Source organism: Aythya ferina (assembly GCF_964211825.1).
Source record: "Aythya ferina genome assembly, chromosome: 1".
NCBI lineage: Eukaryota > Metazoa > Chordata > Aves > Anseriformes > Anatidae > Aythya > Aythya ferina.
The window spans coordinates 14,191,731-14,218,521 of NC_140296.1; the positions used below are offsets into that span (position 1 = coordinate 14,191,731).

At 37.5% G+C, this 26,791-nt stretch overlaps 1 protein-coding gene across 2 annotated transcripts in view; it reads left to right on the forward strand.

Moving 5' to 3' along the window:
- ARHGAP42 (Rho GTPase activating protein 42) overlaps positions 1 to 26,791 on the forward strand; it is a 175,750-nt gene that overhangs the window by 57,131 nt on the left and 91,828 nt on the right. For both annotated transcript variants that reach the window (XM_084491466.1, XM_084491465.1), the window contains one exon: positions 5,877 to 5,938. In XM_084491466.1, coding sequence (XP_084347592.1) covers positions 5,877 to 5,938 — 62 coding nt within the window. The remainder of the gene's footprint in view (positions 1 to 5,876; positions 5,939 to 26,791) is intronic.

Consider the following 26,791-nt stretch of genomic DNA (forward strand, 5'->3'; position numbering starts at 1 on the left):
TGTGTATATTTATTCCATCCTGGCATTCACATGCCTGAAGATAATTGTGGTAGTTGCTTAAAATACTGTAAAATCTTGATTAGTACAGTACTTCAGAGTTTTTGAAAATTGTCTGTGTGTTATTTAAAATGGTCGGTATAGGTAAATTAAATGAACTGTCCATTTCACACACAAAAAAAAAGCATTTATTTTTATCCTGTCTTCCATGTAACTTTTCTTTCTATCTTCAGTTGAACATTACCTTGCAAACTTGGTTTTATATCTTTGAATTAGGTATTGATCATATAAAACTACTTCTGAATTTCATGTGTTGCTTCCCTTTACTCATTAAATATAGAAAGCCTCAAAGCTAATGAATGCAACATGCAGTGCAGTGCAACACTGTATTGTAGTATTAAACTAATTATCAATAGAGTAGCTTCAATAGTGTCCCCAGGCATGTTGTTTTAAGGTGATGTGTTCTTTACACAAGTATATAACAAAAAGTTCATAATAATTAAGTAATTTTCTTTTTTTTTTTTTTTTTTCTGTGAACCCCAGAGTTGATTCTGATGCAGTAAAAGAGCATTCTAAATCATGAAAGTATATTCTTGATAACATGCATTTTATAAATTCAAATAAATGAATTTTTATCCTTTTTCTTATCTCCCTCAATCCTACACTAAGCTTTGGTTCTCTTAAATTTGCAAATGGTGCTGTTTCTAGAGCCATACATTATGTTTGAAATTATCAGGATTAAAACAAACAAAGAACACTCAGTTTTGCGGAAAGGGACATTGCTGATCTACGCCATTATGGTTTAAGTTGGCGGTGCTGTTTAATTCATTTGCTTCATATGGAAGCAACCTTTTTTTTTTTTTTTTTTTTTAATAAAGTAACAGGAGCTATTTCTCCTAAACAAGGAAAAATTTGCAGCAAATTATTGCTGGGTTGGGAACACTCCAGAGAAAACAGCTGGTGACCTGTTTTAATTGTGATGAATGGGACCACAAGTATACAGCAGGGTAAATATACAATTGTTTTTACTTGTTGGTAGTTGTTTTTCACAGACTTCGTTTCCATCTTAATACCAAGTGTATTTTACAAATCCTTTGAATAGCCCTTAAATAAAAAGCAGACTGTTAAACTATTTGGATTATGTAAGCTAATGACTTTGGGGGAATAAAGTGTTACTAAATTGATTAAGGCAGCACTTTGTTTTATTTAAACAGCCTACCAATAACAATTGTTTTGTGAAAATAATTAGAAATACTTTAATGTTAAAAATTTAGGTTACATATTGTAATCTACATTATCAATACATTTTCAGGATTTATTTCTTATCAGCACATTCCCAAGTCATTTCCTCTTGTAAAGTAACTTGACTCTTATTCCCTCTCACTCCCTTTTATATTTTCAAAGTTCATTTTAATTCCTCCAAGCCTATTCTGGCTCAAAATGGTGAGTTGCAGTTAGTGAGAAAAGGTTGTGATGTTTGTGTGGAATTCACGGACTGACTGATGGGCTATGTTTGACACACGTGATTCTGATTTTTAACTACACAAAGTATCTCAAGTTATTATTTTTTAAATATTTTTTAGTTTCTTGTTCTCTGTGGAGTGAAACGCCACCACTCCTGAGTTCTCCTAGGGATTTCTGCCTGCCCAGGCTAGCATCTCCCAGGGGTCCTGATGCCCCATGGTGGGGGCTGCTTTGTGCACCTCTCTATCCAGCAGAGCTCCAAAATGAGGCATAACCACAAGTGGTCTGTGGGAAAGGAAGGAGAGGAGAAGGGAAAAGGGGCTGGGGAGGTACAGGAGCAAGGATTGTCTTGCCCTCCCTTTACTACCTCCTGCTGCAGCCTCCAACACAGATGAAGTTCTGTTGGAACATACCCTGCCTTATAGTGCGATCAGACTGAGTGGGGAATGTATGGGAAGAAGGGTGTTATACTATAATTAAAAGATTTAGAAGTACTGCAATACTTCTGAATCTCAGAAATACTGCAATACTCTTAGTATTACAGCACTGTAATACTCGTAGGTACTGTAGGGTAGATAGTGGTGGTAAAAGCTTTTTTGTGTCGTTGCAAGGATAGAAGAGCCAGCGAGGTCACCAGAGACATCCCCGCTGCTAAGTTCTGTCTGTGTACGGGTAGTGCATCCTTCAGTGCTCTCTGAAGCATACAATGTGCTGGTTGTTTTCCCCTTTGCACCTCCTGTGCTGGAAAGCAAAAAGGAAATTAATTTGAGTGTTGGGCAGTGAACAGCAGTGTAGTCAGTACCAGTGTTAAGATGTCTCTGCAGCAAGGCTGTTTCTAGGGTCAGGGAAGTAACTTGCCTTAGTGCTGCTGAAGAGTGTAGTTTCTGTGCTCCCAATGAAATTCTGACCTTTATAATCCCACCCAAAAGTGACACTGGGGATGGGAGGATGGCAGCAGCTTCTCAGTCTTTAGCTGAGGCACTGTATGTTAATTAGTACTGTGATATTTCTTCAATGTATAACATGCTAGTATAGATTTGCACACTCGCAGAATATGTTTTTATACTCTAAGCAGAAGTTTTGACTTAGAAATTAAAAAAACAATAGTTATACCATGAAATTAAGAGGACTCATTACGATGCATCAAAAGCTTCTTTTACTGCTTTTTCTGCTTTTTTTTTTTTTTTTTTTTTCCCATTCCTCACAGTTTCCCGCCATCCTTCTGCCCGGTTTCAACATCCTACTGTTCTTCTACTGTTCTTTTTTTAAGTAACTTTTTGTTCTTAAAATATGGAATGTTGTCTGACCAGAGAGCATATTTTATTTCCTGTTCATATCATGGGGCTGGGAATTGGTAATATTTGTGCTTGGTTGCTGAAAGGTGTTAAATGTTAACTTTCATATTACAGATGATGATGAAAAAAAAATGATGTGATCAGAACCTTAAGGGAAAAGCACCATAAGGCTTGATGTGGGTAGGGAAAACTTCAATTTCAGGAGGTTTGGGATCTGCTGTCCTCACAAAGATATAATGTTTGGCATGATAATTTCTCTTTGAAATAGTTCTGTCATTGTAAGTGGCTCCACAATAAAACACAAAAAAGGAGAGGGGAATGGAGTTTTAACATGTGACTGCAGTAACACATCATCTTGCGGTTAAAAAATTACCAATTATTTCACTGAAATAATCTGGAAACAATTTATCTTACTGGCTTTACTAGAAATTCAGCTGTTTTTCTAAAGTGCCTCATAATTCCCTGAATAGGTAATAAAAATCAAACAACATGTTTATCTAGTTTATTTGAAAAGATTATTTTTTTTTTAATGGTGGGTAAAGAATCACTCTGCCACATGTGCAAGAAAGGAGAAACTATCTCTGTCCTGTTTTCTACAGGCAAGGATAGTTTCTTGTTAAATTCAAGGGGATACCAGTATGAAAATAGTAAATAATTCGTGGGTTTGGCTAGTTGTTTATTTTGGTCATAGGGTTTTGTAATGAGTACGTAGATATTTTACATAAGAGTCAACAGATTTTTATAGAAGCATAGAACAGTTCAGGTTGGAAGGAACCTTAAAGATCAGAGGGGCTGGGGGTTGGAACCCACCAGACCAAGATGCTCAAAGCCCCATCCAGCCTGGCCTTGAACACCTCCAGGGATGGGGCATCCACAGCTTCTCTGGGCAACCTGTGCCAGTGCCTCACCACTCTCACAGTAAGGCATTTCTTACTTACATCTAGTCTAAATCTCCCCTCTTTAGTTTAAAGCTATTACTCCTTGTCCTATCACTGTGCCCCCTGACAGAGTCCCTCCCAGCTTTCCTGTAATCCCCTTTAGGTACCATAGGTACCTCTGTAAGGTCTTCCTGGAGCTTTATCTTCTCCAGGCTGAACAACCCCAACTCCCTCAGCCTGTCGTCATAGGACAGGTGCTCCATCCCCTTGATCATCTTCGTGACCCTCCTATGGACTCATTCTAACACATCCATGTCCTTCTTTTGGTGGTAGCCCCATGGCTGAATGCAGTACTCCAGGTGAGTCTCAGGAGAGCAAAGCAGAGGGGGAGAATCCCCTCCCTTGCCCTGCTGGCCATGCTGCTTTTGATGCAGCCCACAATATGGTTGGGTTTCTGGGCTGCAAGTGGACATTGCTGGCTCATGTTGAGCTTCTCATCAATCAACACCCCCAGGTCCTACTCAGAGATTATTTTCTCTGCAATTTTCTTATCAGGTAACTTAACCAGTCAGTTAATCATGTATTTCTTTACTTGTTTTTGACAGATGTGATATTATCAGTTGATTATAAATGAATAAGTTAATTTAGCTGATAGCAGACTAAGGTTTTACTATGAAGATGTAAAATGAGTTAAAAAGCTTGTAGTAGGACTAGGATTTCACTTACTTATAAAAGTGCCAAAATTTATTTTCTGGCATTTGTGATCTGAGGGAAAAATCTTAAAGGAAAATATTCAAGACACAACAGGACAAACGTCTAAATTACCAGGTGTATTTGGACTAAATGAAGAGTTCATGAGTAATGATGGGAAGGATTTGTCAGCAAAGAATGAATTACAGGGCAGGATGTGCAGGTATACCATTACAGCTGTAAAAAATAAATTATGTAAAGTCTTGCAGAAGAAATTGGAACAAACAGTGAAATGTTCTTCAGCTGTGAAAGTTAAAAGAGAACAAGAAGAATGCAAGAGTGACCTCTGCAAGGTCCAGATGGGATAAAGGATAACAAAAATTTGGTTATGGTCCAGAAACTAGCAACTTGCATATGCTGAAAATAGACAGCCATTCTGCTACCAAAACTTTGCCAAGTAAACCCAGTACAATAGTAAAGAGGAGAAGAGCTCTGTTAGCATACCAATGTGTGCTAGTTAGCTGTGAAGACTTTCTTCTTCCTTTCAAGCCTGTTCTTTCAAGAAATTTCACAAGTTATGTTACCATTTTTTAACACAAATCCCTTCCCTCCAATTTAGAAATTGTTTTAGAGCATCTTGAGCTTGTTTCGGGAAGTTGTTGGGGTTATGAATTTGTATTCTGAGATCAGAGATGTCAAACGTCAAATGCAGCATCTTGTCGTTGGCAGCAGTTGATGCTTGATGCATCAAGAAAAGGTCAAGAGAGCTATTTTGCTTTTCACCTGTGATTCTTCTCTGGCTTTTTTGTCTGTGAAACAGTGATGCTGAATTCTGAATAACCCACATGACCCTGAAAAAGTAGTATAAATAGCCAGATAGGAGTTTTGTAGAGAGATTTGCACCACTTGTTTCATTTGAATGGAGTCTTAACAATTTTTGAAGCATTTTCCATTTTCTTGCCTAGTTGTATGGGTTAATACTTTCATTGTGTTTCTGTTGATTTCCAGAATAGCCCTTTGACTCATACTTGAAGGCAATTTTGAGGAAAGCTTCTCTTACAATTGTAGCAGAATTTCTCTAAAATCTTTACTTTCAATATTTTGTCTGAGTATTTTTCATTGTTCTTTGTAATTTGTTGTTGCTGCACTATAATTGGAGAAACCCAAGATTTTTGTTAACACTCAAGCAACAGAAAGAGACTGCAAAAGTAAATGTTGTGGCTGAATGGGTGAGTCTTTGTTTTGAGACTGATCTTGGCACGTTTCACGATAATTAGTTTGCCATGTAGCTTTTAAAACTGTGTTTTTTTTTAAATAGGCAACTCTTAGGACTCAGATTCTTTTCTTTTGTTTTTTACCTGTTGTTAACTGGTCGCTTCAGTCTGTGCTTCATTTAATTTAAATTAAATCAAATCCATTAAATTTAAAAGGATTGCAGGGAAATACTGTATAAGAACTGTATCTTGTCACTGCAACATCAGCCCAGTTAGCACACTTACCTGGTCTTGAAGTGTAATGTTGACCTGGACATTTTTTCTTGACTTTTTTTCAGCTCAGTCACTGAAAGAGTTTGCTCGGCTCCTGATTGCTGTTGAAGAGGAAAGGAGACGATTGGTAAGTTTGCTGGCAAAAATCATTTTCATTGGCCCTCTTTCTATGTAAAACAGTACTTCTTCCACTCCTCCTGAAGTGCTTTTGATTTTTATTTTATTTGTGCAGTTAGTGTGAAGTATTTCATAAGAATCACTTGAAGTTGTGCAAAGGCAGAAAAGTGCTAACACAGACTTCAGCAATTTTTAATGGATTGTTCAGCCAAATACTCTGCACCAATCTAAAAATTATTTTTTCACTTTTTCTTTTTCCTGCAATAGACTTTTAATGCTGCTTTATCTTTTCTTTTCCACATCTTCCCTTGTTAGCCATGGAGTAAACACTAAACAAATACCTTAAAATTGAAAATATCGGTATTTTTGTTTAATGAAATGCTTATTTGAGTAACGTGAACGTATAATAGTAATTAAAATATGATAAGTGTTAAGAAAAGAGACCAAATCCATCACCTCTGAGAAACTCTTGCACAATAATTTATAGATCAAACCTCTCAGATTCATCCTTTGTTGTATTATTTGTATTCCCTTTGTTTCCATACAGATGAATCTGCATTACACTTTCATTTATGTTCCTCTTCACATGTAGTTTTGTTAAAGAAGTTTGAAATGTATTCTCTTAGAAGTATTTTTAAAAAGTTACACATAAACAATGCAACTACATTTTTACTTCCATGGAAGTCAGTCATGAATAAAGATTTGTTAAGATTAATGTTAGTAGGGGGTTTTTAAAATATTGTGAAAGATTAACCAACTCAAATCCATTCAGTGACTGTCTATCCTTGTTTTTCTTCCTCTTACGAGTACTTAGGGAGGTGAGGAAAATTTTTTTCTGACTCATATTAGGGGGCAATTCATTAATCCAAGAAGAGTCTTCCATAACGCTCTCTTATTCCTAGGAGCATTAAACCATAGAGTAGGTCTTCCACTATTTCTGTCTACACACATATTTTAAAGTGACACAACCATAAACATTTTATGTGGTAGAACTGCACAGTTACTATCACCTAAACTAATAAAGTAGAAATTTTTTTTTGGTTGATACCAAATGTATTTTTTATTCATGCTGGGTACACGGTACAGAGAGGGAGTGTGGGGAGGTGAGTGTTCAGAATTTACCATCTTAAAACATGTTTACCAGAACACATATTAGTTAGTTAGTTAAACAGTGTTTTAGATGAATAGCTTTTCAGTTTGGGTTAAAGATTATTTCGAACTAACTATTAGAAAAAGGAAAAGCAATGAAGATGTGAACATTTTACTTTTGAACCTGGTTAGTGTTTCCTGATCCGCGTACATAATTTCCCTTGATTTCATTCCTTTTTTTGATGTTTTCCCCCTCGGATGATTCATTCCTTTGTCACTTTTAGAAATTTCTGGCTTCTCTGTGGTTTATAATTTGATCTGTTCATGTAATGTTTTACTTTCTATCTTGTAACAAGGTCATTAGAGTAAAAGGGGAAAAAACATTAATTGCCTAAAGTAAAAAAAAACAAACAAAAAAAACCCACAAACCATCAGAATCATAGAATGGCTTGGGTTGAAAGGGACCTTAAGGATCATCTGCTTGTAATGGGGCATCTACAACTTCCTGGGGCAACCTATTCCAGTTCCTCAACACCCTCTGACTGATGAATTTATTCCTAATATCCAATCCAAATCTCCCCTCTTTTAATTTAAAGCCACTACCCCTTGTCTTATCCCTTCATCCCCTGACAATGAGTCCCTCCCCAGCTTTTTTATAGGCCCCTTTAGGTCTACAGCAGGCTGCTGTAAGGTCTCCCCAGAGCCTTCTCTTTTCCAGGCTGAAAAAAGCCAACTCCCTCAGCCTCTCTTCACAGGAGAGGTGCTCCAGCCCCTTGATCATCTTCATGACCCTCCTCTGGATTCATTCTAATATGTCCATGTCCTACTTGTGCTGGGGACCTAAGAGCTGGACACAGGGCTCCAGGTGGGGCCTCACAAGAGCAGAGCAGAGGGGCAGGATCACCTCCCTCGCCCTGCTGGCCAAGCTACTTTTGATGCAGCCCAGTGTATGGTTGGCTTTATGGGCTGCAAGCGCACATTGCCAGCTCACGTTGAGCTTCTCATCAACCAACATCCCAATGTCCTTTTCCTCAGGGCTGCTCCACCCAACCTGTATTTGATCCGTTCATTGTCCACCCAACCTTTTTTTGTTGATTGACCCGGCTCAGATGCAGGCCATATTGAACCTCATGAGGTTCACACAGGTACACCTCTCTAGCCTGTCCCGGTTCCTCTAGATGACATCCCTTCCTTCCAGTGTGTGAATAGATAGTGTTTTATTTTGGTGTGACAGTGGGTATGCATGGATTGAAGAGCTGAGCTGTTGGATCCTATTGCAGGGTCAGAGACTTAGATGAGATTTCCGTCTTTTATGGCAGAATATTTTACAAATTGCTATAGGTTTAGTAGAATGCAGCCATCAGATCACTGCAAATAGTGTTCATGTGTGGAGACTGCACTTGGGAAATCATTCACATACAGCTTTTCACTGAGTTTGAAAACATTATTTTCAAACTGAATGTGCATGTGGAGAGCATCATGAAGGTACAGTTATCATGGCAGTGACACTTGCATAAGAAAATTCAGCAAATTCAGCATTTCTTGTTTTTAAAATATTTGGTCTGCCAGTTGCTGGAATTTGTTTAATTTTTCTTAAAGTTAAGCTTCCTTAAATAGTTGGCCATGTAGGAGCCAACTGCAAAAATGAGAACCTGATTCTTGAGAAAATAAATAGTACAAAATTGTTCTGTCTAGATCTCTACATAGTTCCTGTGCTCAATCCCTTCTCTAGGGGCAAACTTCATAAGTGAAAAGGAGTTTGCTTCTTTTTTCTTTTTTTCCTCTCAGTTTATGCCCAGAGAGCTACGCTATGATGGCATTTGCATGATAGAGATGTTTTCCACTGTATGGAACTGGACTGCACTATTTGTTATTCTAGCCTGAGATTACCAAGTTCTAAATACTCACCAAAAGTACCCAAAGCATTGCTGTTGTCCTGACTTCATACCGTCCTTCACATCAGAGGTCCTGCTGAGGTGCAGTGTAATGACTTAAAAATGGAGTCTGAATCTGCCCTTCTGTGATAACCTAGATAAAAAAGCTGGGAAGGAGGACATATTCAGAGACAAAAGATGGGGTCTCGGCACTCTGTCCATATTGGAAAAGGAACTGAAACCACGAAGGGGCACCTTTATGATTCTCCAGATCTCTTGCTGCAGTTCTGTGCAGGCTGTCATAGAATCCAGAGGTTCCCATTAGGATCAGCATGCCATGCTAGATTAGATGCTGAACTTGTAATAAGAGTTTTCAGCTTCACAGTTTTGTGATTTCCATGATTTCACTGTGAAATCTTCAAAACTATTATTATGTTTTTTTTTGTTTTTTTTTTTCCCATTTGAAGTCTGGAGCATTATGCGTACACTTTGATTCCTCTGCTGGAAGCACTTCATGCCAGGCAGTCGGCAGATTAGTCATGATTTTAGAGAAAGTCATCAGCTGACTGGAAAGCTTGAGACAAGGCATGTGGGACATTAAGAAATTGATTTCCTTTACTTTTGCATAAAAAGAGAATACTTTCAAAAGTAAATATAAATATGGAATATTGTTTGCTCTTTTTGACATTTTTTAAAGATGACTTGGAACAAAACAGCTACAGTCACAGGATTATGAGTGTTTATGGATACACTTCATCATGCAATTTGAAACCTCCTTTTAATCCTGGCAGTGTGTGATAGTAAAAGACAGTTTTGTATCAGTGAATACTGGCTATATGGGAATATGGAGTGACAGACATTAGTTTTATTTACTAGCTAATGATTTTATTTCCCAACCTTGAATTTTATATATTATTAATTTATGATCCTGGCAAACATGCATATGGGTGCTTGAATCAGATTCAAATGTGGAAAGTACAGATTCATGTTATTAATTTATTTCTTATCTGAATAGCTCTAGTAATTGCCTGTTAAATTCTTCAGAGATAAACTTATTGTGTTGTAGTGAATGCAGAGAGATGTGTTGGAGTGCTTTCTTGCTGAATATACAGTTATTTCTAATGGTATCGAAAATAGTCTAAGAGGTGCTTAGTAAATCTTCTGTCCTTACATAAGGAACCAAAAGGAACTTGGTTTTGGTTTCTTTGGAAGAAGCTAATGAAGGATAATATGAATAATATTATTGGGGAAAAAAACATTGATATGTAAGATTAAATATAACTATGTCTTACATAAATATTATGTTACCTAAAGCTTTACACCGATTATTATTGGCAGTAGTAATAAAATGGTAGTTATTATGAGTAAATATATTTTGTCCTCACCTTTTATTTGCTGATGCAGAAGAATTGAGTAGCAGTCTTCTAAAAAAAAAAAAAAAAAAAAAAAAGAGGTATGCACCAAATAATTCCTCTTAAAACACAATTAGAGGAAATAATAACTCATAAGAAACTTTTTATAATATACAACACTAACGTATGTCATTTCATGTTGTTGTTAATGATGCTGCTGGCTAATGGTGTATTCTCACTCTTAGGTTTTACAAATAGTATACCGATAGGGTAAAAAGTCAGATAAAAGTCAGGCTGATCCCTGCTGCCTTTCCAATGACACATGAGCAAGCCACCAGGGAATGTAAAATAATTACTCCTATTTCCTAATGATTATTAGGGAACAATAAAGATTTGCCTTAATTTAATTTTGTGTGAATATTTGGATCTATATCAATGGAACTTACTTCAAATAATTTCCTTCTGCTTTTGTTGAATTTACACTGTTTCTGTTTAAATAAATGATAAGCATTTTTATTTTAGAGATTAATGCATTATTTATGTTTCCTATTCATTTGATCCTGTTAGTAAAATTTACAACAAACAAGAGATGTACTGAGAGTAATATAAAATACTAATGCCTTTTCCTTTCATAGGATTAATGCTGTTTTGACCCAATAGATGGATTGGTTCATGCTACTTCCTCTTTCTTGAGATCCCCTATTAATCTGAAGTATTAAATATGTTGAGTGTTAAGTTATATTGAATGTGTCTCCCTAATTATTTCTGAAAGACTACTGAATCTTGAACTGAAATAGGCCTCTCTTAACTGTTACATTCCTTGCTGTTTACCCAGTTTTTCTGGGTAGCTCTCAACTGATGAACAGGAGAAACAGTTCTGTCTTTTCTCTCTGGCATCATGAATCAAGTGAGATGCTTACTTCAAACTCTGTCCAATATTAAATACTTCAGGGGATAGTACAAAATTCAGAAGGGGATAGCTATGTGTGATGAATGTTTTTGTTTCTAACATCTGTTCCTTTGTATCTCGTAACCTTCATGCTTCAGAGAGTATCTCAGTTTTTGGTGTGTGTGTGCTAACTGGATTGTGGTCCTGTGTTTGCCCTCACACAAGGGGTCTGATGCTATCTACTTCTAAGGAAATCATCAAAACATTCAATTTCAAAAGCTGCACTTGAAGAAAAATAAATGAACTATTAAAACAAGCCACCCCTGGAATGGTACATATAATCAGATAACTAAGGACACAGCATGCTGTTGAGCAGAATTAACCTGTTCCCATATAATATGAAGTGGGCTGCAGACCTCCCTCCACACGTATTAAGAAGTTTATAAAGGTTTATAAACCTTTTATTCTTTTCAAAGAAATCATAAAATCCCTGTCCATGGCAGGGGGGTTGGAACTAGAGGATCTTTAAAGGTCCTTTCCAACCCAAATCATTCAGCGATTCTGCAATGTTAGCTCCCTGAGACCACAGAGTATATATGTGGTATTTTCTTTCATATGGGGTCTGGTTTGAATATTTTTCTCCATATGATATGCTGCTGGTCACTCTGCTTTAGTAAAACAGAAGAGACAACGTAGGTGTCTTTATGTAGCAATAGTTCATATAAATTAGACTGGTGTTATTTGGAGGCCTGGGAATCATTAATTGCAAGGGCATACCTCAGCACCCTGTAAAAGTATTAGCACATCAGACTTGTAGTCCTCAGCAGTAAGTTAATGCTTCAGCCATTGAAACTAGATTTTTTTTTGTCTTCATTTTCCTGCTTAAACTGTTGTCAGTCTTACTTCCTTAGAACTATCCAGAACAAACTATTCCAAGTCTAACTTCACATATGACTAAGCATTTCTGTCAATATTTCCATGTTTGATACCCAGTTCCCCCACTGCCTTTTATCAGAGATTCTTCTGTTCTGCTTCCTGATCTGAGACATGAAAATACGGAAAGAAACATTAAAGGAAACGAAAGAAAACACTTTTCATCCTTCATTCTCATATTCCTGAATACATCACTGAGGCTATTATTCTTGATTCAGGGTAAAGGTATCACTGCCAAATCTTGCTGTCCCCACAGGCATCATCTTTTTTCATTGCTGAAAGTAGACACAAAGGGTCTGCAGAGCAAAATGCAGGCAATGCATCAGCACATTATGTCCTAGTCCTCTTTTGCCTTCAAGGCAAGGGAAGATGGGATCTGGAGGAAGGGTCTACCTCCAAGAGCTTAAAAGTGTGGTTGCATGGATAGAAGAAAACCAAATCTAGAACATTTGAGTACAGCTGAGCCTCAGAGTATAAAGATTAGTAGTGGTTGCTGCTTCATCTCTTTTTACTGTAACTGTTTCCTGGAAGTCTTTGGACAAGCCACAGACGCTTCCTAGTGCTGGAGTGCTTAGATTATCTTCAACCTCACCATCTTCCTGCTTCGTTTTTGTCCTCCTGGAACTGGTCTCAGAACCCAAACTATTAGAAGAAAACAGAATTAAGCAATCAAGTGATCTTCCTGACTGGTAGGCAGGCTGAAGGCTCTGTTGAAGTAAACACAAGTCAATACCTTGACATAGTGAGATTCTGAAGTCATTACCCTTGTGAGAGAAGAGATCATCTCATAGGGGTATTAAGTAATCCATAGATCAGTGCAAGTGTAAAGCAAGAATGAACCATGTTCATCTGAAAAGTTTCAGCAATCAGTTTAGGGAAGATCCTGCAAGTTTTGTCTGTACAGGTGAAATTCCTTTAACTTATGGTTGCTTATACACTGTAGACATCTATATTTTTCCAATCTCAGCTTGCGTTATGAAGATACAGTGTAACCTCCTGTAGATGCTTTAAAAGGAACTGAGAAGTAATTTACTGGTATTATATGTTTCTCTTTGGAATGTGCGAGTTTTTATCTTTTACGTAGTTAATTTAGGTGAATCTTCAATTTTTGTGGAATGTGCTAGTTTCTTCCATTTATTTTAGTTTAGAGACTAACTTTTTACTTATGGTTTCCATTTGCCTCTTCTGGAGAAAAATCTGATGTGTCATTACCATATACAACACTATAACAATTCTACATTTTAAAGTATATATAATACTACATCTATCAGATTTTTGCCTCTTTGAGAGAATTGTTACTGAAGAGAAAGGGTATGGACAGCAGCACTGTGTGGTTTTCTGTTGTGTTTTCACTGTGAAATAGTTGTAATAACTGCTACAGAAACTTTTAACTACTGAATGTTTCTCAGAACAAGGTTTCAATCCTAAATCTGAGTCAGCTCTGTGTCCCAAACACTGTCAATGTAAGAAGAAAAACTGGTGTGACACCTAGTAGAATATTTTCATATTGATACTAATTGCATATTTGTAGAGTCTTTCTTGGACCATTTAATAAAATGTCCAGTCTTCCCTGTTGTGTTGGTACAAGTGTTTGTCTGACTATATAGTGAACATAGTTGGAGAAGTGATCCAGCTGGAAAAATAATCCCGTCAACCCTGACTTTATCAGCTACTTCCCCTCACTTCAGTGCCTGCAAGGAAAATGACTTTCTGGGCCTGAATTGCTGTCAAGAAGATAGTAATTACCTTGATATAATTTCTATCAAAAATATAATTTTTAAACTATATCTTCACTTGCCTACAGGCATTATCTACAACCGATAAATGAAATCAAGAGGTGATAGGCTTGTGTTTCTCCTGCAGGCTTCCTGGAGGGCAGCTTTGCAATCTGATCCTCTGGTTTGCTCGTCAGGGCAGAATTCACAGTGCTGCTTTCCCTCTTGCTGTGTCTCAGGCTAGAAGGAGTCCCATTTGCTGTCTTTCTCTGCATCACTCAAGTATAAAAAATATACATGTTCAGTGAATGTTTCTTAACATTTGTGCTCAATCTTTAAAAAGGAGTACAATAGTGAGTAATAAATGTAAACTGTTCCCTTTCAGTTGTCATTAATGTAGTTTAACATCTAACAACCGTGTGTACACATGGGTATTTTCCCCCAGGTAAAAGACACATACTAGGGCAGACAATTTGGAGAGAATATTATGGGTTCTCTTCATGCTGAGCATTAGCTGGCTCTTCCAGATTACAGTGTCAGCTTCCATAAGTTTCTAAATAATAAATAATGATCTCAAATAATAATTTCTAAGTTTCTCTAATTTTCATTCTTTAAAATTGTTTATTCCACTATTTCTGTGGAAATTAAGGAAGCATGAAATCATCCTGTGACTTTTGATGATGATAATGAAAATATTGAACTGATCTCACTAGAAACTGGTCCCACTATTAACAAGTGCCCACCTGTAGACATCTGGATTGAAAATACAAGTCTCAGTTTTGTTTAAGCTTGCAGAAAATATTTCTCGAATATGGAGTTAGTTCAGAGTTTTATTGTTATGATGAAATCAACAGAAAACATACTGTCCAGATTTTGTGGTGGATTGCTGTGGTTTAGCCCCAGCAGGCAGTTCAGCACCCCACAGCCACTCGCTCTCCCCTTGTGGGTTGGGGAGAGAATCCGAAAGGTAAAAGTGCAAGCACACGTGGGTTGAGATGCAGACAGTTCTCTAGGTAAAGCAAAAGCTGCACACAAAAGCACAGCAAACCAAGGAATTCATCCACTGCTTCCCATCAGCAGGCAGGTGTTCAGCCACCTCCAGGAAGGCAGGGCTCTTCACATGTACTGGTTCCTTGGAAAGACAAACATAATCACTCCAAACTTCCCCCCCCGCCCCCACACACACACACTTCTTTGTCCCAGCTGTTATTGCTGAGCATGACACCACACGGTGTGGGACATCCCTTTGACCAGTCTGGGTCAGTTCCTGGCTGTGTCCCCTCCCAGCACCCCCAGGTACCTCACTAGCAGGGCAGCACCAGGAGCTGAACAGTCCTTGGCTCTGTGTGAGTGCTGCTCTGCAGCAACTGAAACATCCCTATGTTATCAGCATTACTTTCCTCAAAAATCCGTAACATGGCATGGTGGGAGCCTCTGTGAAGGAAATTAACTATCTCAGCCAAAACCATGAGAAGGATGTCTTAGCAGCTTTCTCTTTTCAATTTTCTTTGCCTTTTGAAAATCCGGATTGTTTCCTGTCAATATAAATGTGCATAGTTAAGAAACAGATCAGTCCTTGATAACTCTGTTCCCTCATGAAGCCACCAGCCAAGGAAGAAAGCAATCTGACATTTTTTTTTTAAGATGGTCTTTACTGTGTTCCAACGTAGTTGTCATTGAGTTTGAAGCATGATCTTGTTATTTTCTTGTAGCAAACATTTTTTGTCAGAGGTGGCAAAGAGTAGCTCCATCACATTGATCTCTGCTGTTCAGCGCTGGCTGGTGAGCTGGCATCCAACACTGAGCAGCACTTGCCTGTCTTGATGAGGCCAAAGGACTGCAGGTAGGGCCTGGGATGTTCATCCAAGAGGAAGGGAAAGGGGGGAGTGGAGATGATAAGGGGCTTCACTATACTTATCAACTTAACATTAATACTTGTTTACAGTATTTCTTAACATTCATGCACCTTTAACATCTCATAAACTGTACCCAAAGACTTTAGTAAGAAGGCTGTGTTAATTAGTATCCTTTCAGTATTTCTCTTCAGTTTTCTGCAGAGAATGAAAATGAGGAAAATCCATTCACATTTAAAGTATGGTGTTTGTTGCAGGAGTACTACAGTGTAGATTAACACGGTTGGTTCATCTACCTGTTAAAATATCTCCTCCTTTCTGTATTTGGGATGCAATGCATTTACCTCCCTATGCATATCTGGCCAGGAAGGTGCCAGGATGGTTTCTGCTTATTACAATATGAAAGGAATCTTTAATCTTTGGAACCTGAAGCATTCTCTTAAAAGATTTAAGAGCTTGCTGTAAGCAGTCTCACAATTTTTATAATGTCTTGGTAGGCTGCCATGGTGCCATAGTAGCTTTTTATTTTTTGCAGTTCTTAATTGACTAACCAGCAGTGAGTACAGATAAGAATAGGAAGTGATTACTGAAAACCAAGAAACAAAACAATGGCTCATAGCCAAATTTCAGAAAATTTCTGATGTACTTTGCAGCATTTTTCATTTAAGAGAGAGACATTGCTTGCTGGTCCCAATTTTGAAAAGTACCATTAAGAGACAGATTAAATCTTCCTTTCACTCAAAGTGCAAAATGAGGGGTTAGTTGGAAAACTGCTTGCTACTTCTCATTTTACAAACCCAATTTATCCTCGATTTCATGCACTCATGTTCTCTGCATTTCAGTGAATGTGATCTTGCATTGCAGGACAGTAACTTCTCAGAATGTTTTGAGAGGCAGTCACTGAGCAGTGTGGCAGGAATGAGTTTATTGCACTGACATTTTAGTCTCTGTAGTAATGCATGTAGTTGTGAGTTCAGCCTGCAGACGCTCTGGCTTTCAGTGTGGTCACTAACCAGTGTCTTCTCAGATGACTGTTGACAGAGAAAAGAAAAAAGTGTTTGCACTTCTGAATGAGTATTTCAAAGCAAGCAGAACTTTCCTGGTCTATCCAACCTTCCAGCAATGAAGTTATGCATTTAATGTGTGACTGTGCAAAGGAAGGAAATGGATTTGCTCATAGCAGATGGTATTTTTTGTACACTTTACTGCCCTGTAACAATGTCAGAACTGCCACTTAATTTTTTTAATGGTCTCTGAATTCATCTCCACTTCTTCCAGTGGTATGAGAAAAGGTACTTCATTCTTATGAACAATTTATTCTAGATTTTTTCATCATTTATTATTTCTCTGGAATAGTATTAAGCCATATATTTCTTCTCTTATTGAGTGTTCTGGTAGATGTGATCAAAAACGGAAAATCACACAAGCACTTTATATACCTAAGGGTATGTACAAACAAAGATGTCTTTATTAAAAAAAAAAAAAAAAACAATTAAAAAACAAAAACAACCACTACCACCACCAACAACAAAACAACCTTTTCAGAAGAATGCAAATCAATGAAGTTTTCTTGTAGTCAAAGCAGTTCGGTATTCTGCCTTGGGGAAGTTGCATAATCTGCATGGGCCCACAGCTATATCATAGATATGGAAGTTTCATGTAAAATCTTCTCATGAGGATGTTGTCTTAAGATTTGCAGAACACTTAAACTGTGGTTTTCTTTTTCTTCTCAAGTGCCTGCAGAAGCTCAAATTGTTGTTACATTGAAAAACTCTTTTAGATGCCTCTCCCTGAGCAAGTGTTTCTACTTTGATCTAAGACTGCAAGTGATTAACATTTTTTTTTATTTTTTCAGTAGCCATGCCAGTTTATGCATGCACTCCAGGAAAGTGACCTGGATGAAAGCAAAACAGAAATGAAACTTTTTACTGGTTATTGTTCAGCTCCATCACCACAAACTGTTTCAGCATCACAACAGAGGGCAAAGAGTCAAACAGAGCATGAGTAAGCAATGCAACATCAGCAAATCCTGCTGAAGTTAGCATGGCCACCAAAATAAATGCCTGCAATCTAGCTCTCCATGCAATGTTTGTTGCAGTCTTGTCAATACACCTAGTGGTGGGCAAAGGAAGAGGTTATTTTTGTAGCAGTACCAGAGCCTTTTAAATTACAGTTCTTCAGCATATGAGACTTAAATAACTTCAGCATTTTATTGTGTCAAATATCAGTAAAGTTTTATATGTGTGCCACTGTAAAATTGTTTTTCACACTATGAAGTCAATTTAAATCTGTCTATAACCTTATCTATTTTATTTTCATATTAGTTTGTTTATCATTATACCAAATTTAAAGGAAAAACGTGGTTGGAAGGAAGGAATTAGCCTGAGCAGATACATGGCACCTTTCTCTTGAAATTCGTGCTGGGGTACCAGAGTGCAGTTTCTGCGGAGTGAGGCAATGCTGTCAATAGCATGGCCATAGTGAAAGATTTTCCAGCGATACAGCACCTATAAAAGTTCATTTATCTCTGAATTGTTCAAGTCTATGGCCAACCTACTTTTCTTCTGAAAATGCCTTAAATGTTCATACAGGTGCTTTTGTTTCCTGAAAGGATGCATGCTTACAAGCTACGAGTTAACATTTCCTGGGCATAGGACCATTGCAAACAGCTCGGCTGACTTTGGCTTTGTGCCTGGACATTTTCATTCATGAATACTTGTTAAAACAAAATACAACTTCCAATTACATTCAGCTCTTAGAATAGCTAGTATCCTCAGCTTTTTCTTTTTTTTAAAAAAACAATTATGTTAGGGGTTCAGAGGTGTTGGTGAGATAATGAATAGTGGCTTCTTGGATACCGCCATGGCTCTTATGCCTGTCAAGAACCAAGCACAGCACAGAAGTGGAGCATTTAAGCATCAGACTGCCCTTCTCAGTGTTCTATTTCATAGCAGCTACACTATATAACACAACATGATTAATTCCTAATGTACTAGATAGTAGAGGTTTGTAGTTATTAACCGTGCTCTCACAGTTACTGGAATTGACCCATTTACCTGTGGGGACCCACAGTGTCTGTGAGGTTGAAATTCATTTTCATACAGGAGTATAGTATTGGTCAAATAGTGACTGCAGGGCCAGCTGCACCAACAGCGCAACCCCACCTGTGTGAGTTCTCAGCCTCCAACAGGTATTAAATGACTTCTAATAAGCTTGTATGTACTTAGCTGCTTGGTCCCAATATCCACCACTTATCCACTGATAAAGATATTCTCTAAAGACAGAAACCTCTTTTAATGTCTGAGCTCTGGAGTATCTGTGGATTAGCAAGTATTTACAAAATTATACTCAGGCTCATTCATTTTCTATTTTAAGCAATAATAGTGTTAACTTTCTACATGACCCTGGTGAGATTTCCAGGAAGTAAGACTTGTTACTATGAAATGAATTTCTTGGGCCTACAGTGAGAGGTTTGTTTCCAAGGTACCCATTTCCAAAATGACAAGCCAAGAATAATACTTGTTATGATAATGACTATCACAAAAGAGATGTAGTTACATTTGCAACCCAGTTGGTAGAAGAAATTTTCAGTAATGATTACTCTAGTACAGTGTCCTAAAAATGGCAGCAGCTGTTATGGGCCCAACAATTCCAGGAACATGGTCTTTCTTTAAAGTAGCATCTTAATATAACATGATAACATAATTGGACTATCTGCTGTAATTTGCAAGGTCCATTTTCAAAATCATCTTTAACATTGCTCGTGTTAGCACCTAGAAGTGTCATCCTGTTTTTCCTCACTCAGCACTGGGTGAGGCTACACCTGGCGTCCTGTGTCCTGTTCTGGACCTCCCCAGTACAAGAGAGACATGGACATACTGGACCTCACAGCACCTCTGCTGTGAGAAGAGGCTGAGAGCTGGGACTGGTCAACCTGGAGAAGAGGAGGCTTGGTGGATCTCATCAGTGTCTGTAAATACCTGAAGGGAGGGTGGAAATGAGATGGAGCCAGGCTGTTTTTAGTGGTGCCCAGTGCCAGGAACAAGAAGAAATGGGCACAAACTGGAACACAGATGGTTTTGTCTAAACATCATGAAGCACATCTTTACCATGAGGGTGATGAAGTGTGGAAACAGGTTGTCCAGAGTAGTAGTATCCTCCTTGGAGATCTTCCAAAGATGCCTGGACATGGTCTTAGGCAACCTGCTCTGGGTGTTCTTGCTTGAGCAGGGGTGGGACCAGATGGACCCAGAGGCCCCTTCCTACCTCAGCCATTCTCTGATTCTGTGATGCTGTATTTTTTAAATAAGTTTGCTGATTCTAGGTTTATTAATAATGAAGTTTAGGAAGTTAATAACACTTGTGTTTAAACCACAATCATGACAAATGTCTGTGCATTTACACTGATTCATGCATGCTATTAGCAGTCAAAACTGTTTTCTTAAATTTTATGTCATTAGCTGGGGCGTCTTTTACAAGCATTTTCAATGTTTTGTTAAATCAAACAAATCACAACAGCAGAAATATATTAATACTTTAATGTGGATAGGTGTTTAAAAGCTAAAAGCAGCTTTCTAGTTTTTGACTCACAGATTCATTACAAACAGGTCAAGATGTTTATATATATTTATCATTCTAAATTCAGTGTCTATCATTCTAGATTGAATACAATTTCTGTAAACATCGGCAGGTTGAATAATTGTTCAAAACACTAGGAATACCTAAGCATATGTATAGATAATAAATGTATAATTTGCCTGCTTTGCTCTTTGTATTTTTATCCTCATACTTTTCCTTAGGGATTTTCAGAATCTGTTGTATAAAAGCAATGAGATGAGGATCTGATACAGCACTTTTCAAACGGTCTTTTATTGCATTTTTCTGCATGAGTTCCTGAAAAGAGGGAATTTTATCTTCTTTGTACACGATGAGCAAAACTTTTGTTTTTTTTCTGTGGGAAGTGTGTATGCTGCTTACATCATCTAGTTAAGAGGCAATCATGTGACAGGAAGAAATTGGGAGAGAATTTAGGCTGAATGTCAGGAAAACTTCCTCAGGATGAGCTACATAGTGAAACGCTGTGCCAAGGAAAACAGAAGTGTCTAAGGCACAAAATGAGACTGAGCCAAGTGTTAGAAAATGTAATGTAGAAGCAAAGTACTTAGTGTTGTTAGCTTATTCAGTGACTGTAGATCCTCCTTAGCCTGAACCATGGTTAATCAGATGGTCATAAAATGTTGTTTAGTAACTTATTTCAAAGGTGTCTGTCATGATAATGAGCTAAGAATACCATATAGTTCTCACAAAGATTTCCACTCTCTTTCAAGGGAGTGGGATTATGGGGAATAGAAGAGACAGTAGGAAGTTGGATGATCGCTAATGAATATCTGCTTTTCCAGTTGTATATAAGAGTCATTAGCCATGACTTTTTACCAAGACTGCTTTTTGTGAGGCTATAAAGAAAGCTCTCACTATGTAGGAGCCTAAATTTCTATGGAGTGTTGTGTAGCTGGCTAATTTTCTTGCTTATTTACAGAAAATAAAGGAACTAATAAGTCAAATATAACTGTTTCTGGCAATCTGGAGAACTTGAAACAAAATCCTAGCTTTAACAATCATATTTCTGCCAACATCTCTTGGCTTCTTTCTTGGGCGATCTTTTTATTCCTTACTGCCTCATTGTTAAATATTCATGTAGAGTTTTTTTGCCTTTGTATTGTTTGTTTGAGTTAAAATTTTGGGGCGTTTGTTCATGTTTTGGACTGGGAAAAAATTTACTGATGACATTCAGGAACTCAAGCTCCTGATCTCTTTTAGAAGTCTGTTGCTGAGGAGCAGCCTGCACATCTGCCTTCATTTCTCTAGGCTCTCGCTCTGAAGAAGGCACCCGCTTTCTCTGTACTGAGGAAAGCATATGAAAACTCAATTTCAGGATTTCTGTCAAATCCAACTTTTTAAAATAAATGCTGTGGTGAGTCTGACAGCTCAGTATCCCTTAAGGGATAATGTGCGGTAATTGAAAAACATTGTTTTTACTTTTCATAGTAAGTCAGAAAGTTCTTGCTTCAGTTAGTCGAGTGTTTATTTGTTCTTTTATTGATTTCCAACTTTCCCTTCACATAGTAATGGACCTCACAAGGAGCCTGGCTGGGGTGCTTTCACTCCGCTCTGAGTTTTGTTGACATGTGCAAAGTGAGGAAAACAGGCCTGGCTGCAGCATTTATAGATCCGGATTTAGAAAAGCAAAGAGAGAAAGTAGTAACAGCGCAGGACGTGTCTGGGTCAATTCTTACCTAGGTTTAACAGCCAGCATGAAAGAAAGAGTCTGGGAAGGTTTGAAGTGGGGACCTTGCAAAGTAAAACTTGTTGCTTATTTGGAAAGATTTATCTTAATCATGTAATTCATGCTTTGAATTTTAAATAAAGTAAAAAGGATAACAATAACTAAAAATAACACACAACACAACCTGTCCACTAAGGCAGAGATTCCTTTTCTTCTTAAATTAAAAAATTCCCCTCCGATACAAGAAGGTTTGTTTTTATGTTGGTTTTGTGTTTTCTTCTGGGGGGAACAATGTCTTTTCTTGCGATACATGTTGAAGAAGTGAAGGATATTTTTAGCATAGTAAAATGGCTGCATTTAGCAGTGTCCTCAGTAGAACAATTTGCTATTAAAAATGTTGTGAAGCATAGGTATATTGGAATTCTGGGTCTATTTTTCTTAATTAGTTCTGTGCCCCAATTATGCTGTTTCCTGTGTTTATGTAGTCATTTCCCCCTTGATAATATGTAATGTAAACACTCAAGCTAAGGATTTTTTTGTTTGTTTGGAAAGCCATAAAGGGAAGAAAAACCAGAAAAGTTTTCTTTACCCTGGTTATCTGAAATGGCATTTTAAAGTTTTCTTTTGCTTTCGTTATGGTTTGAACTCTCAGCCTGGTCAAGAGACGTAGACTGTTTGTATTAGTGGTAGTGGTAAAAAGATAAATACCTAAACTTGTAAGTACACAGCTGAGCTATTTTTCCTTCATTGTGGTTGTGCTTGTGATGACTTTATCTTTTATAATTTTTGCTAGGACAATCCATAGAATAAGCCATGAGAAGAAATGGCATGTCTTACCAGATGATTAGCCACTTACTATGACCATATCAATTCCTGGTTTATGTCTGTCTGCTAAATATTTTCAGAGGGATGAAAGCAAGATGGGATTTTTGTTTATCGCTTGTTTTTCTTTTACACCAGGCAGTGTTCAGTTTGTTGAGGAACAGAAGCTGGTAAATTTGCTAAAAAACAGGAAACAATAAGAGAAAAAGGGTATCGCTCTCTCAGTTAATGAAACTCACCAGCTTCAGCCATCTTTGCAATTTTTCACAGATCAAAGAAAGTTGAAAGCATTCTCTAACAACTTATAAACAAATCTTATGAATAGAAGATGGGAAATAATTCTGCTGACAGAAATAAGAAGCAAGGCGAAGGGAGAAGGGGGACAGAAGCTCCCTTGCTAGGGAGATAGGCAAAGCTTCTTCCAGTAAGTGAGGGCAGTGACAAAAACACACTGAGCTTGTGCTCACTGAAGAAAAAACAAGAATTCAGGACACAGCCAAAACAGAAGTTCTCTGAAGTGCTTTGTACAATGAAGGAGTAGGTGGTGGCATGCACGTTCTTTGTTATGTGAAAGAATTTTTAGGAAGAAAATCACAAGACTATCCTAAAAAGAGAAGAATGAAAGCATGGGGAATACAAAACTGGAGCCCCAGATGTGTGCAGCAAACTTGTCCCAGAATATTGTCCTCTAGTGAGCTTTTGCAATCAATTACAAGGCACAAATCGGTTGTTTTCTTTCTTTTCCTTTTTAACTTGCTGGCCAGTAGCTTCTGTTAATCCATTTAAAATTCGTAAAGGGTGGAAGAATGAATATTTTTCACATAAATGAGACTTGGGAGGGAAAAAAACAAACAAACAAAAAACTCTTTACACACAGTGCTGTCTGCATCCAAATCTGGTAACTTTGCAGTTACCAGTGCGTGCAGTGTTGGGGTATTCAAAAGCAGGAGGCTTTTAGCAGCTCCTATCTGGCCAGAGGAACGCAGGCCATAGTGGTCAATGCTGTGTCATGGTGCAGAACCCCAGATCAAGAAAATGAGTTGGGAAGAACCAGTTCCTGCCCTTCCACTTCTTATTTCTGAACACGCTGAAGATGAGACTTTAATGCTTCGTAAGACTTTCATTATCAGTAGGTACAACAGGAATTTTCTTAAGCATGTTCTTGTGAAGTTTTCCAGTGATCAGCGCATCCCAGAGTCTGACCTTGCATGTGTTTTACTTTTCTGTTGGCCCAGAACACTTTTCAAGGAGGCTCTTCGTTCTGTCAATTGTGTGTAACAATATCAGAGTCCCTCCCGATTAATCAGAGACAGATTTTAGCGTCTCGCCCTTCGCATTCCTGACATTAACTCTTTGAGCTGAACTGAAGAACTGAGGTTGCTGTTCCTCTCTAGGCACTTGCCAGGCATGTTTGGTATTTTCATACAGAGACAACATGTCCTAAGTTAAGTTTTACTTTTGAATGTTAGGAATCTTGGGGTCTGCTTTTGCCTTCAGGGCACATCAGTAGTTCTGTTAGTTACCAGAAGTGTAAGTCCATGCTGTTGTGAACCCTCTGGCTGTTAAAGATCATTGGCTGGTGTAGACATGTTTGTATCATATCCTGGTTAAAACTTCATTCGTAAAACCATGTTCTAATGAACATTTCCTAAAATGGATTTAGGTGCTCAATTGTAGATGTACAGCAGTGGCCTGAGAAGCTGAATTAAAGATGGTTTAACAATGGTAGCATTACAGGAACTTAGTGTATAATTCCGTGGTCCATAAGTAGGTAGATAGGACATGCTTCTTTTCCAGATTGGAAAAGAAGTGTTGGTGTCCATAGTAAAACATAGATATTTTATACCACCACTAGGGCAATAGTCAAAATACCAGCAGGGAGATTTCTAAGTAACCCTTAATAACTCCCAGATATTTTCCTGCCTGTAACCCCTGCATGTCGGGCTCACCAATACCTTAAATCTTGCTCAGAAGCTCATAGGAAGCAGGTAAAAAGAAATTAAAAAAAAAAAAAAAAGGTTTGAGTATTAATAATTACTGATGAATTCTTTCAGCCTTCCCAGGGCATCTCCAGCGCATATTACAGAGCCTGGCTGAGAACTGAGCAGGTCTGGATAACCACTGTGGGGCCACAGTGGTGGAGGAAGCCTTTTCTCCTCAGCTTTCCTATCAGTGCACGGGAGCTGCACGTTTATTCCACAGTTGTGGCTCCCAAAGCAGGAGCAGCAACTGTCCCAGCAGGACGGGCAGGCTGGGACGGGCTCACACAGGCGCCGCTGGCTATTCAGCAAAGTGCTTGTAGTTGCACGCACTGCAGCAATGCAAAAAGTTCAAGCAGCACTTCCATCCTCCAAACTTTTATTGCTAATGAGGGCCCTTTATTCAAATCCATTTCTTGGCAAGGCGTACTGTGAGAGGAATGAAGTCAATTTTGTTAAAAGTTACTGTGGGAGGGTAATAACAGTATTGTTAAAACCCATGTCTGGATAATTCCCTTGATGCCTTTCTTTGCATCCTAATTTCCCCACGAAGCCTAATTAACAACATGCCAGTGTTTACATCTTTGATACTTGTAATTCTTGGGACAGTATTTGCTGTTTGGAGTAGAGACTTGACACATGAGAAGAGCTGTGCAATTTTATTTTTATTTATATCCAGGTTACAAAGGGGTAAGAGGAGAAATAGAAGAAAAAAGGATGTAGGGAATAAGCTGAATTTTTAAAATGAAAGATTTTCGTAATACATTAATTTTTGAAATTTTCCCCAACAACTTCAGCTTCATTATAAAGCATAATATCTTTGAATTTATTTAGGCCCCTTTTGTATGCAGATGTTTCTTCTGGAGAATATCTAATATTCCAACAAATACAGAATCATAGAATCATAGAATATCCTGAGTTGGAAGGGACCCTTAAGAATCATCAAGTCCAACTCTTGACACCGGGTCTACCCAAAAGTTCAGACCATGTGACTAAGTGCACAGTCAATCTCTTCTTACAGGACTCCTTTGCTGGTGTGTATGCCACAAGCAGGAGAGGAGAGAAGAGTAACGTGCTTACTCTGAAGACACTTTCAAGACTAAGATCTGACTTCCTTCAGTTTAACACGTGTAACTAGTATGTATTTATTAATCATCATAAAATTAGCCATGTCCTTTAATAATTCAGCTGGATTTTTTGTCATGATATTGAACTCTAGTATTCAGTTTCTCAAGACCATTATATATTACTACTACAATAACAGTTTTATAGAATTCTTATCAGCTGCTGTTTTGTGTCAAGCAGCCTGTTGTTTTCTGTACTGCTGGGTCATAAACAGAAGGCAATCACATTTTACTTTATCCATTTTAACATTTTTCATTTCTCCATTTCTTTATTTATCCTTTAAACTTTATTGTGTTGCTTTTCTTGAAGCTTATTTTCATTCATAGTTACATTTTTTGTAGATAGTAATGACTGAAGGTTTATATTTTGTTATGTAATCAGATTTTAAAATACATTGTTTTAAATGTAAATTTGTGTATAGTTTTTTTTAAAGGGTACATATATTACAATGTCTGTGTTACAGACTTAAAGACACTTGTAAATGTTCACATCACATACTTTTCCTATTGTAATTTGAATTCATAAAACGCTATTGGATATAATGGTTGGTAGCAAGAAAAGATATAGTTTAACCTTATTTGAGTCAAATATTTGATATATTTTACCTGTCTCTGCACTTCAACTATTTAAAAAGAAAATAAAAAAAAAAAAAAAAAAAAAAAAGAAAATCTAAAAATAAATCTAGCATTCTTTTGAAAGTTACAATAAAATAAATAATTTTACAGAAATGAGAGTATCTGACTATATATTTACTTATACACATACATATATATGGAACATGACTGTTTTCAGCAATCCATTTTCTTCAAGAGTTACTTTGTGTGTCTTGAAAACATTAAATGGAATAAATGTAAGCGTTTATAGGAATTTCATTTCAGCAATTCAGAATGCTTGAAAGGCATAGAATATTCCTCTGAGAACAAAGCTGCTTTCTACATGCAGATGACGT